General features: G+C 42.4%; 1 protein-coding gene across 1 annotated transcript in view; it reads right to left on the reverse strand.

Moving 5' to 3' along the window:
• cntfr (ciliary neurotrophic factor receptor) overlaps positions 1 to 13,949 on the reverse strand; it is a 258,091-nt gene that overhangs the window by 193,165 nt on the left and 50,977 nt on the right. Inside the window, exon 2 of the mRNA XM_070862387.1 lies at positions 12,532 to 12,610. Coding sequence (XP_070718488.1) covers positions 12,532 to 12,610 — 79 coding nt within the window. The remainder of the gene's footprint in view (positions 1 to 12,531; positions 12,611 to 13,949) is intronic.

Below are 13,949 nucleotides of genomic sequence, written 5' to 3' on the forward strand. Positions count from 1 at the left end.
GAGAAGTTTTAGAGGCAATTTGATAGGTGTTCAAAATCATGAGGGGTCTTGATAGAGTAGAGAGAAATAAACTGTTCCCATTGGCGGAAAGGTTGAGAAACAGAGGACACAGATTTAAGGTGATTGGCAGAAGAACCAAAGGCAACAGGAGGAAAAACATTTTTACACAGCAAGTGGTTAGGATCTGGAATGCATTGCCTGGAAGGGTGCTGGAGGCAGATTAAATCATGGCTTTCAAAATGGAATTGGATAAGCACCTGAAGGAAAATAATTTACAGCGCTACAGCGAAAGGGTGGTGCAGTGGGACCAGCTGAAGTGCTTTTGCAGAGAGCTAGCACAGGCTCGATGGGCCGAATGGCCTCTTGCTGTACTGTAACCATTCTATGATTCTAAAGTATCTCATCTCTAGAGATCGAGGAGGAATGAGAGAGAGTTAGTTGACCAGAAATCAGACAGTGAAATACAGAGCTGGCAAATCACAGGCAGAGAATCAGTAAAGGGAGGACAATGCTGAGAAATCATAGGCCAAGAATCAGGCGAGGAAGTATTGAGCCGAATATGACACAGCCAAAGAGTCAGGAGAAACAAGAGAGAATTGGAAGATGATGATTGAGTAATATTGAAAGATCCAACGACAACAAGAAAAAAAAAACAAAGAAAAATCATGAGAAAAAATGATAGATAAACAAGTGGAAAACTGGCTTTATCGATAGGTTACTGAGTTTAGCCAGTGGGTAGCTAAGCCATTCATTTCAGGATGGTCCCAGTTTGGATACCCAATATGTACAGAATTAGTTGATCTCAGCTGGGGTACATTAGGGCAATTGGCTCTGATATAATCATACCCCAGCAAGGAGTGAATCCCATTAGGAACAGAACAGAAGGGAGAAAATTGGCAAGAAAACATTTCAAGAAAAATAAATGGAAAGGAATGATATCATGAAACAGAAATGACTAAAGAAAAACAGATTAAAAAAAAGAGATGGAAAAACACCAAAGAAGAGAAAGTGGTAAAGCAAGATAGGGATGAAGCAGGAACCTGTAGAAATCATGGGATGGCTTTAAACCAGCAAGTTTTATTCTAAAAAAAAAAAAAATGGGCTTTTACATGCTATTGTCAAAAATGCAAGTGTCTATAATCTTCAAGACAAAGCTATTTTATGCCTGATCAGTGGTCTAAAAGTTGAATTCTCTCCAGAAAATAATTACTGGTTCTACAGTAAATTCCAGAGTGCGAGGATCTCAGGTATTTGACCCAAGTGGGCATTTTTCACGAAAGCCTAGGGAGCGCGTTCTAGAAGACTATTCGGCTCTGGGGAAATCACAGGTGTGGTTCTGTCCTCACCCGACATTCCCACTTTTTTCAGCAGGGACTCACCGGATAGTGATCAGGAACAGGAGCCCTGGATGATGATTCCCATCCCTACCCTCAGGGTGCTAAAATCATTCAAAGCAGCCTTACTGTTAAATAGGCTTTACAAAGATCAGCTAACAGCACAGACTTGTGATTGAACCTGGAACCATACTGGTATGGCTGAGTACTGAGCTATCAAGGGAACTAACCTCCAGCTCCAGCTTTTTCTGGGTACTATTCCCACCTAAAGCTGGGCCTTAGAGTCCCAAACACACAAACACTGAAACATGTGAATCAATTTGTCTCTTTTTGTCAGACATTTCAGGCCTAGTATAATTATCATTTTGTAACTGGCTCCAAGTCCTGTTAAGACTAGTCAATGCAGCACAAATGGTTATTATTGAAGCATTTGCAGCCACTGGCAATCGATTGTTGTCAATCTCTTTCTCTTTAAAGCCTTCCAAGTCTGAAAGCTGCCTGGCATTACGCAGTGATGTACTGCTTTCATGTCTGCTAGGACATATCAATAATTTGTACACTTTATTTATTACATAATTAAATAGATTGAAGCTTGTCCTTCAGGTCACCTTGGCTAATAGCTACCTGTCCGAAGATACCAATTTAATTAAAAACAACCTGCACCCAGGATGGAGCAGTTTTATATGCTCACATGCCCATTAAGCAACATGTTAATAGTGGAAGTAAATAGATTCTCAACCGTAAATAAGCAGCTACCTTTTAACAGTTTAAAATGGTCATTATGATTGGAATAAAAGCAGGAAATGTGGGATACGTACTGCAAGTCAGTAAACATCAGAGGGATTAGTATCCATAATGATCCCACTTGAAACTCTTTCAATTCTCGTTGTGAATGTCTAACATTTTCTGTTTATATTTAAGATTTACAGCATTAACAGTTTCATTTGAATCTCAGTGTGACTGAATTTAACAATGTTGGGGCCAACTTTAAGGGCTCCCATCGGATGTAAACAGGTGGTAGCAGCCAGAAAATGATATTGAATGATTTACCATTCCCAGCTTGTCTTCCCCTCAAATGTGACTGGTCAGCTGGCTGAGTGCAACAATCAGCTGCCACCCAATCCAACTGACAACCTGCAGAAGGGCACCCAAGGCTTGCCAGTGAGGTTTAATGAGGCCTGAAGCCAAATTTGGCTTAGGCCTCAGGCTGGCACACAGAACCATTGCTCTGCCGAATTTATGCTCATTTCAGGCGCAAGTCAAATTTCTTAGCAAATCCTTCCCTATTTATGCCCTCAGAACCTTTCAGAATTTTGAAAACTATTAGACACGTACAATATTTGAGCCTTTTTCACAACTGTAACCTTTTATTCCTGGTACAATGCAGTGAATGTTCACTGTTACTTTCTATGGCTGTAATAGCCTTCCTATAATGAGATTATCCAGAACTGTACACATTACTCCAACTGTGACCTGACTGATGTTTTGTACAAATTAAACATTACTTCCTTGCTTTTATCTTCAATGGTCCTGCACATAAAACCCAGAATCTCATTTGACTTCATTGCCATTATTTTTCCAAATGTTTACATATTTTGATAAATTCTAATAATTTGGGTCATTTAAAGAACAAATCACAGAGCTTTAAATGTTCCACAAAGCATTTTAAAAATGAAAATTCAAAATGAAAAGATCTACTATTTATTAATTACTAATTCAAAAGAGTCTCCTTGCAGTTGGTTTTACGGGGCAAGCCTCCTCAAGGGTACACAGTTAGACATCTGGTTCAAATTCCTTTCAGACAGCTCATCAGTCAAGATTGACAGCTCTTTAACTTTTGAGTCCACTTGACACACACTTTTTCCTGTGAATCATTTAACCCTTCTCAAGACTTATCCCAGAATCAGATTTCATCGGTCCATTCACATAGCCAAAAGGCAAAGCCTAACCGTATTGTTGACAGCTTTGGAATATTAACTCTAAATTGAAGACGAGTGCAAATCCAGTCTCACCTGATTTTGAGTGATATAATAGAACTGAACTAAAATCTAGTAAAAAGCAGATGCTGGAAATTTGAAACAAAAATAGCAAAAACTTGAAACACAAAGCGGGTCAATCGGCAGCTGCGAAGTCGACATTTCAGGTGCGTACCTTTCTTTAGATCAGGAGCTCTGAAGAAGGGTTCTCCTTCTGAAATGTACGCTATTTGTTCTTTTCACAGATGCTAATTGACCTGCAGTTTTCCAATTAATATTATTGTATATGTACAAACATTCTAATTTTCTCCTCTCCATTCTAGAGTCATCATCATAGGTGATCCCTCGTATCGAGGATGACTTGCTTCCACTCCAAAAAGGGATGAGTTCACAGGTGTTTCAATGAAGGACCTAATATTCCAGGTCCCGAACTACATCCTAAAGGGTGGAAGATGCCTGTGTGTGTATTTAAAAAAAAAAACATGTGGTGGCCGTTGCACACCAGCCACCACGCGGGCTTGATAGAGCTAGGTCTTGGTCTAGTGGCAAGGATTAGGCCAAGACGATTGGAGACCAGCTCTGCTGCACAGACCTAGTGCGCACACAATTGCAGTGTGGGCTGGCCCGTGCTACCCCTGGGCCCACACCTCTTCTGGCCCCAAACTCACACCTCTCCTAGGCCCCGATTGCATTGCTCCACGATCACTCACCGCTCCTGCAGTACCTGCCCACGCTCCAATCAATGACTTGGACCTTGATGACATACAATCCAGTCACACTCTTCGCTGCCAGAGCTCTCCTGCACCAGCTCGTGGTATAGCTTGCAGTGGTATGCCACCATGCTGCTCCAGGCCGCTGCTAGACGCTCCTTTTATGGCCTCGACCTGCTGCTGGTGATCCCTCGCAGATCGGGGCCACCACGCTGCTCCAGGCCGCCGCTCCCTTTATGGCCCCAACCTGCCGCTGATGGTCTCTCTCAGGTCGGGGTACGATTCTTGTCGGGATGTGGTCCCACAGACACAGGCTACTCTCCAATACCTTGGCCATTCTTCATTTGTGATCCTGGTAAGTGTGGATAAGCTTTTCTATTGTAGGTGAGCAACATCAACACTGATGCAGTCCTCACCCCAAGTCCACATAGGCACATTTTCTAGTAGGAATCATTGGATAATGATTAGCAAGGAGAACTTTGATTGATGTTTCCCCTCCCCTATCCCAGGGTAACAAAGGTGAAGTGCAGTATAAGAACATAATAGGAGCAGGAGGCCCCCCGAGCCTGCTTCGCCATTCAATAAAATCTTGGCTGATCCGATCTTTGCCTCAACTCCACTTACCTGCCCGCTCCCCATAACTCTCGACTCCGCTTATCGTTCAAAAATCTGTCTATCTCCACCTTAAATATAATCAATGACCCAGCCTCCACAGCTCTCTGGGGTAGAAAATTCCAAAGATTCAAGACCCTCAGAAGAAATTCCTCCTTATTTCCATTTTAAATGGGTGACCCCTTATTCTGATCTAAGATCAGCATCGATAGGGAAACTAAACCTGGGACCTTCTTATTCTCGGAGTTAGTTCCACATTAAGCAGTGTTTTCTTTAACCAACTGAGCCTTCAGGGGAGCTTGGATTTTTATTTTCTGATGGTAAGATAGTAATTAGCTCCAGGAGCTGAATCTTCAATTATTGTAATTAGAATGACAATTGCAATATTTCAGTTTTAGCTTGGTCTTGGCCCGGATTTTGTTTCAAGATGTTAGAAAACCATTCTGTAGTCCACTCTGTCACAGCAGAACCTAGCTACTAATACTTCTAAGCAATGTTCACATTTTCATCAGCATACACAGGATCCTGCAATGATGTGTTTCATTTTGGGACACTGAAAATTTGTACGGTAGAACAGCAATTAAAAGCTGACAAGAGCTCACTGAAGCACAGTGCAGATAGACGACAAAAGTGATATAATTTGTTCAATACATTCTATCCACACCATGGCTGCATGAGCCCCGGCCAGTTTTGTTTACTGTGTTAGATGTGGTTTGTCCTTATAATGGACGCGATGTGGAACTTGTATCATCACCCTGTCTTTGGGGACAGTGCTGCAATATGAACTAAGATGCAGGTGCCTCCTTAGGTCCAAAGTCATGTCTCACCAGCTGATTTTCAAGAATCTTCCAGAAGCAAATGCCACTGGTAGCAAAGATAAAGAAAATAGATTGGTGCTACTGGCTGCCATTTTTCTAGCAGTGGGCTGGGATTTCAACCCACCCATTCCAGCAATGCAGTTGTTACATTTTTGGCCTTCATGGTCCTTTCCCAACATTGAGGATGTCTACTTAAAGTTACATAAATGGAGTTAGAGAGACAAACAGCATTTGGTGTTACATGATGGGAATCAGGGCGATTGGGGAAAGAAGGCAATACCCTGTACAAATATCTCGCCACCGAGAGCATGCAGAAATCAAGCGCAGGCAGCGGAGAGCGTGCGGCAAACCAGTTCCACCCACCCCTTCCCTCAACAACTATCTGTCCCACCTGTGACAAAGACTGTGGTTCTCATATTGGACTGTACAGCCACCTAAGAACTCATGTTAAGAGTGGAAGCAAGTCTTCCTTGATTCTGAGGGACTGCCAATGATGATGATTCATGGAGCAGGGACAAAGATAGAGGGTAAATATCCCTCCTGAACAACTTTTTTATGCAGCGAGTGGTTATGATCTGGAATGCACTATTTGAAAGGATAGTGGAGGCAGATTCAATTGTGGCTTTCAAAATGGAATTGGATAAGTACCTGAAGAAAAAAAATTGTAGGGCTACAGGGAAAGAGCGGGTGAGTGGGACTAGCTGAAGTGCTCTTGGAGAGCTGGCACCGGCTCGACGGGCCAAATGGTCTCCTTCTGTGCTGTAACTATTCTCTGAATTTGATTTTCATCACTGATTGACCTAGAATGTGTTGTGCCAGTTCAAATGTTCTGTATGGTATGACATGGCCTGGCAAAGGTGGAGTGCTTCTGAAATGCATTAAAAGTTGGCTGAAAGATAGCTTACAAGGAACTCAAATGACAGGGAAGGAGGTAATTAGCAAGGTGCCTCAGGGATCAGTGCTAAAGCTGTTGCAGTTTACATGACGCATAAAAGACTTGAAAGTGGGGACAGAACTAAAACTGTCCAATTTGCAGATGATACAAAACTGCAAATGACTGAAAACATTAGCGAGCAAGTTAATCAAATACAAGAAGGACCTGGATTGATGAGGCTGAGCTGGCAAGTACCAGATGTCATTTACATTGAACAAATGAAGAGGTGGGAGATTGGGAAATATAAACTGTGGCAATCTCCCTTAAAATGTCCTTATTCTATGGGACAGGACATAGGAGAAGAACTTGGGGATACTGGTGGATAAATCACTTAAGCACGTATAGGGCCATAGTAAAAAGTGAGCAAGTGGAATCTTGGGCTGAAAAGTTAGAGGAAGAGAGCACAAATTTCAGACTGATTCTGAGTTTGTACAGAGAGCTACAAAACATTATGAGGAAGACATTCAGATATTGAAGAGAGTGCTTTGAAGGGCAAATAAATTGATAGCTGAAATTAGACACCTGAATTATGAGCAGAGGGTACAGAATCTGGGATTGCTTACATTGGCAAAGAGAAAACTCAAGGGTGAGCTTATTGAAGTGATCAAGATCCTAAAAGCATAGACAAGATAAAGGTCAATATTTATTTATTTATGTATTTATTATCACAGATTCTACAAGAGGGAATATACTCAAACTTAGAAGAGAGAAGGTGAATAGGTATTTTAGATTGATCTACTTTATGCAGAGGGTGGTAAATGTATAGGATGGGCAGCAGGGAAAGCAAAGTCATGAGATAGTTAGATCAGCATCTGGTGAAAAATTTGATTGAGGGGTGGGTATGAGATATATTTAGAGATATTGAGATGTAAAATTAAAAAGGATATTAGAAATGCTAAAAGAGAGCATGAAAATTTCTTGGCTAGTAAAATTAAGGAAAACCCAAAGATGGTCTATAAATGTATTAAGAGCAAGAGGGTAACTAAAGAAAGGGTAGAACCTATTAGAGACCATGGTAATCTTTGAGTGGAGACAGAAGATGTGGGTATGGTTCTTAATGAATACTTTGCATCTGTTTTCACAAAAGAAAGGGGCAATGTAGACACTGCTATAATTAATCCTTGCCTTTCCAAATGTAGATTTATCCTGTCTTTCAGGATTTTTTCAAATAATTTTCCCACCACTGAGGTTAGGCTGAAGGGCGGATGTGTGAAATTCTGGATGAAATAAACAGAGAGAGGAGGTATTAAGGGCTTAGCAGCTTTGAAAGTAGATAAGTCCCCAGGCCTGGATGAAATGCATCCCAGGCTGTTGAGAGAAGCAAGAGAGGAAATAGCAGAGGCCTTGACCATCATTTTCCAGTCCTCTTTGGATTTGGGCATGGTGCCGGAGGACTGCTAATGTGGTACCGTTGTTAAAGAAGACGTGGGCCGTAAGCTCGGGAGCCGATTATCGGCAAGGACAGACATAGACGACGAGATTCAACACCGCCTCCAGTGCGCCAGCGCAGTCTTCAACCGCCTGAGGAAAAGTGTGTTCGAAGATCAGGCCCTCAAATCTGCCTCCAAGTTCATTGACTACAGGGCTGTAGTGATAACCGCCCTCCTGTATGGCTCAGAGACGTGGACCATATACAGTAGACACCTCAAATCGCTACAGAAATACCACCAACGATGTCTCCGCAAGATCCTGCAAATCCCCTAGGAGGATAAACGTACCAACGTTAGCGTCCTCGACCAGGCCAACAACCCCAGCATTGAAGCACTGACCACACTCGACCAGCACCATTGGGCGGCCACATTGTTCTCATGCCTGACACAAGACTTCCAAAGCAAGCGCTCTACTCAGAACTCTTACATGGCAAGCGAGTCTAAGGTGGGCAGAGGAAATGTTTCAAGGACACCCTCAAAGCCTCCTTGATAAAATGCAAAATCCCCACCGACACCTGGGAGTCCCTAATCAAAGACTGCCCTAAGTGGAGGAAGTGCATCCGGGAGGGCGCTGAGCACCGAGTCTCATCGCCGAGAGCATACAGAAACCAAGTGCAGGCAATGGAAGGAGCATGCGGCAAACCTGTCCCACCCACCATTTCCTTCAACGATTCTGTCCAACCTATGACAGAGACTGTAACTCCTATATTTGACTTTTCAGTCACCTAAGAACTCACTTTTGGAGTGCAAGCAAGTCTTCCTCGATCTCGATGATTATTATGATGTTTAAGAAGGGAGAAAGGGATAGGCCAAGTAATTACAGGCCCTTCAGCCTAACCTCAGTAGTGGGAAAATTATTTGAAAAATTCCTGAAAGACAGGATAAATCGACATTTGGCATGGCAAGGATTAATTATGGACAGTCAGCACAGATTTGTTAAGGGAAGATTGTGTTTGACTAACCTGATTAAATTTTTTGAGGAGGTAACTATGAGGGTCGATGAGGGTAGTGCGCAGGATACAGTGTATATGGACTTTAGCAAAGCTTTTGATAAGGTCCCACATGGTAGGCTGGTCATGAAGATTAAAGCCCATGGGATCCAGGGCAAAGTGGCAAGTTAAATTCAAAATTGACTGAGAGGTTGGAAGCAAAGGGTAATGGTTGATGGATGTTTGTGTGACTGGAACAATGGCCCCAAGTTTCCACACGCGGCAAAACAGGCACCCCTCCAAGCTGGGCGCCCGTTTTTCCCGCCGGAAACGGCGCCTGAAAAAAAAAACGCTATTCTCGAGCTTTGCAGCTCGATGTCTGCTTGGTGCGGCGCCCGGGGGCCTACCACTCGCGCCGATTTTGTAAGTAGGAGGGGGCGGGTACAATTTAAATGAGTTTTTTTCGTGCCGGCAACCCTGCGCGGGCGCGTTGGAGTGTTCGCGCAGTCTGAAGTAAACATTGGCACTCGGCCATTTTAAAAAGTGCTGCAGAAAAAGTGAAAATTTGTTTATTGAACCCTTGCAAAGGCTTGTATTTTAATTTTCTTGATATTTGTGTGTGTGAGGGTGAGGGAGTGCATTCTGTAATTAAAGATAGACTGTGATAAATGGGATACATGCACTTGTTTGAGACTATTCAAATTCTTTGTAGCTGTTCAATTTTTAACATTTTTTAATAAAATCACATTGCCCTTGCATGATCAGCACTGAAGCTTCTTACAGCTTTCTCCCCCTGCCGTCGGTCAGGCCTGATGGCAAATGGCTGCCTCAAGTAATGAGGCTTTCTGCAGCCTTCTCCCTGCCTCCCCCTGCCGTCGGTCGGTCCCGACGGCAAACCGCTGCCTGAAAGGCCTGCCTGAAGCACTTTCACACAGGTAGGAACATGATCTTTTCTTTGCTTATAAATTTTTATTCAGGTTGGATTTATTTGTATAAGTATAACTAAGGATTTATTGTCGAATTTAATGACTTCCCTTCCCCCCCCGCTCCCCCCCCACCTCGTTCCCGACGCCTAATTTGTAACCTGCGCCTGATTTTTTAATGTGCAGACAAGGTTTTTTCAAGCCTACAAAAATCTTCACTTGCTCCATTCTAAGTTAGTTTGGAGTACGTTTTCACTGTGGAAACTTTCAAATCAGGCGTCAGTGGCCAGACACGCCCCCTTTTGAAAAAAAAATTCTGTTCAAAAGTGAAACTGTTCTACCTGACTAGAACTGCAGAAAACTTAAATGTGGAGAATTCCAATTTCTAAGATACTCCATTCTCCACCAGTTGCTCCTAAAAATCAGGAGCAAATCATGTGGAAACTTGGGGCCATTGTTTCCAGTGGGGTTCCACAGGGCTCAGTACTGGGTCCCTTGCTTTTTGTGGTATATATCAATGATTTAGATTTGAATATAGGGAGTATGATTAAGAAGTTTGCAGATGACACTAAAATTGGCTGTGTGGTTATAATGAAGAGGAAAGTCATGGACTGCAGGAGGATATCAATCTACTGGTCAGGTGGGCAGAGCAGTGGCAAATGGAATTTAATTCAAGAGAAGTGTGAGATAATGCACTTTGGGAGGGCTAATAAAGAAAGGGTATACACATTAAACGGTACGCCACTTAATAGTGTAGATGAACAAAATGACCTTGGCGTGCTTGTCCACAGATGCCTGAAAGTAGCAGGACATGTGGATAAGGTGGTTAAGGTGGCATACAGAATGCTTGCCTTTATTGGCCAAGGCATAGAATACAAGAGCAGGGATTGTATAATACTCTGATTAGGCCACAGCTGGAGTACTGCGTGCAGTTCTGGTCGCTGTATTATAGGAAGGATGTGATTGCACTAAGATGATATTGCAGAGGAGATTTATGAGGATGCTGCCTGGAATGGAGAATCTTAGTTATGAGGACAGATTGGATAGACTCGGTTTGTTCTCAATAGAACCATAGGATGTTGAGAGGAGATCTCATTGAGGTGTACAACATTTTAAGTGGTTAATTACAAGGGGGCATTGTTTTAAAGGTGGTTGGTGGAAGGTTCAGAGGGGATTTGAGAGGGGGCTTCTTCACGCAGAGGATGGTGGGAGTCTTGAACTTACTGCCTGGAAGGCTGGTGGATGCAGAAACCCTCACCACATTTAAAAAGATGCTTGGATGGACACTTAAAGTGCCGTAGCCTACAGGGTTACAGACCTAGAGCTGGTAATTGGGATTAGACTGGATAACCTCTTGCTGGCTGGCGCAGATACGATTGTAAGTACTGCAGGGAATTGAATACGGTCAGGGTGATCTCCTGGACTAGTTTCGATCGCCAGGATGGGTCGGAGAGGAATTTTCCTACATTTTTTTTCCCCATTTGGCCTGGGTTTTTAATCTGTTTTTTGCCTTTCCCAGGACATCACATGGCTCTGATTGGGGTGGAATGTAGAATGTTTCAGTGTAAGGGGTGTCGCAATTGTGTGGGGCGGACTGGTTGGGCTGTGTGCTCTTTACCTCTCCGCCATTGTTCATACGTTTATATATATGTAACCTTTAGGGCTGCTGTTTGAGGGCCGGCCGGCGTCAACACAATGGCCTCCTTCTGCGTTGTAAATTTCTATGCTTCTATATTTCTATATCGTGAGATGCGATATCTCCGAGACTGTGATTGGCCATATGGATCACAATGGTCTATTCTGGTCCTCCATTTTTCTATGTTCCTATATATTTATTGAAGATGAAAAACTGATATAAAGCAGCATAATTAATAATGATTTGAATGGTCATGGGGCAGATCAACTTTGCTATGATATTGCACTAAACACAATTGCGAATGGATAAGATTGAATGTTATTTTATTTGTTATACAAGGAAAATATAACATACTAAATTTGTCTGTCAGCATTTGTACTAAAACACACCCATGATTATTCAGATGCCAGGACTTGGGGTGTTGCTGTTTACAGCTGCAAGCAGTTAAACAGAATTTCAAAATCCCAGACTGAAATCAAATTCAGATTTCTCCAAACAGCTATCTGGAGTCAAAACATTTTGTAATTACGTTTGACTTTTACAATATCAGGAGATTTATCTGTTTCAGTTAGAGAAATGGAAAACTATTTCACAACTTATCCAGTTCTAGAGATTTTGGATAGATAAAACATTCAATACCTTTTACTGGAGCAATATATATGATTAAAAGGAAAATCTTAGCATGACAAGTCCAAGGAATATGTATTTCACCAAATGTAAGCCTTTAGTTTAGGTATAAATAAAAGGAAAAATGGGGTAATTTTCAAGTCAACAAGCAGTAGACTTACTGCTGCACAAGGTCACCTATTGTCTCTGCACAGCTATTTTGCAATCCATTGCTAAGCTAAATATTAAAACAGGTCATTTTTTTTATTAGCAGCCCACAACAGTGAAGACAGGATTGGGCACAGCAATGATGTGCCCCTATAGTTGAATAGCCTGCCTGCCATTCCAAAGTCTAAGCTTATACTCGAAGAATAGCCACTTGGACAAAGTGACAGTGTGCCTCGACCCATGCATTCAGGAAAGGAGAAAATTGGGAAAAATATATATATTTTTTTATATAAGAGATTAAGTATAAAAAAGATTAAGTGGATCTTTTGAAATTTTTAAAGAGATTCAGTTTGGGATTTTTGGAATTTGTGTTTTCCTGCTTGGGGTGGAAAAGGTTAACAGAAAATGTGTGAAGCAGAAGGTGGTGAAAGGAAACTCTTTGTTTTCCAACTTACCCTGTCCGCTGTGGCCTTGAGTGCACACCACCAGAACAGCCAGCACCACACAGTAGGCAGAAGCAACAATATTTGCCATCTGTTAAGAAAACAATTGGAATCATTAGCATCAGTCAAAGAGACAGCTCCTGGGACTCTTAATCTAGAGCAGCACCACGAATGCGAGCATCACCCTTTCAACAAACACGTCCACCTCCTAGGACTTGCCTGTACAGACCCCAGGAACCAAAGCCAAACTAACAATAGCAATCTGTCATCCTACATGACTGTGAGCACTAACACAAACCTCCTCGGTTACATTTCTAATGAAAAGACTTGACAGGTAGAAATTTAAAGTCAATTGCCGGAGGAGATAGCACACCCAATGTCCCTTGTTGGGATTAATGTAAACCCATAATTTTTTTTCCTCTTGTTTTTGATTACAGGGATAATAAAGTTCTGTCACAATGATTTTGAAAAATAAACATGCCTAAATATGGATAATGCTTGCAATAGAATATCACAATTGTCAGCAATTTTTTTGGGGGGGCCTCGTTCTATTACTAAGTTGGTTTAAACTGCAGATTGGAATGAAATTCAAAGATGTTGTGCCAACTAACAGTTTTTCTGTCCTTTGGTGGAGGGGGCAGAGGCTGAGAGATACCTTGACAGAGAGAAATGTAGAGAGAGGCAGCAAAAGATGGATCGAGAGAAATAAGAGAAAAACAGATAAATAAAGCAGAACACAAAAAAAGAGGAAACAAAGAAAAATGGCTCAGACCAAACCAACCATTCAGCTCCAGATTACTTCATAGGTTTGATGTGGACCCAAAACCTGAGAGAAAAGATGAGAATAGTTGCCCTCAGCAACATGGCAGCATTCAACTGTGTATGGTACCAAGGGGCCCTAACAAAACTGAAGGGTCAAAAAGAAAACCCTCGAATGCTGGAATCATACTCGACGCAAAGGAAGACAGTTGGGGGTGTTGGAGGCTAGCCATCACAGCCCCAAGACATCACTGCAGGAGTTCCTCAGGGAAATGTCCTCAATTCAACCATGATTAGCCGCTTCATTAATGAGGTCAGGAGTGAACTGTTCCACGTGTTCAGCTTCATTCACAATACCCCTGATAAAGAAGCAGCTCATGCCAGCTTACAGTAGGACCTGGATAACATCCGGATTTGTGCTGACAAGTGCCAGATAATGTTTATGCCACTTAAGTACCAGGTAATGACCATCTTGAACAAGAGAAAGCACAGCTATCTCCCTTTGAACTTCAGTTGACTCACCAGCATGGGGACCCCTGCTATCAACATTCGGAAGTTCAACTGGTCCAACCACGATGGCTACAAGAGTAGAGTCGAGTCTGTGTACACCGTGACAAGTGGCTCAAATCTTAATCCCTCAAAGCCTCACCATCTACTAGGCAAATCAAGCA

Source organism: Pristiophorus japonicus, chromosome 2, assembly GCF_044704955.1.
Source record: "Pristiophorus japonicus isolate sPriJap1 chromosome 2, sPriJap1.hap1, whole genome shotgun sequence".
In the NCBI taxonomy this organism is placed as follows: domain Eukaryota; kingdom Metazoa; phylum Chordata; class Chondrichthyes; family Pristiophoridae; genus Pristiophorus; species Pristiophorus japonicus.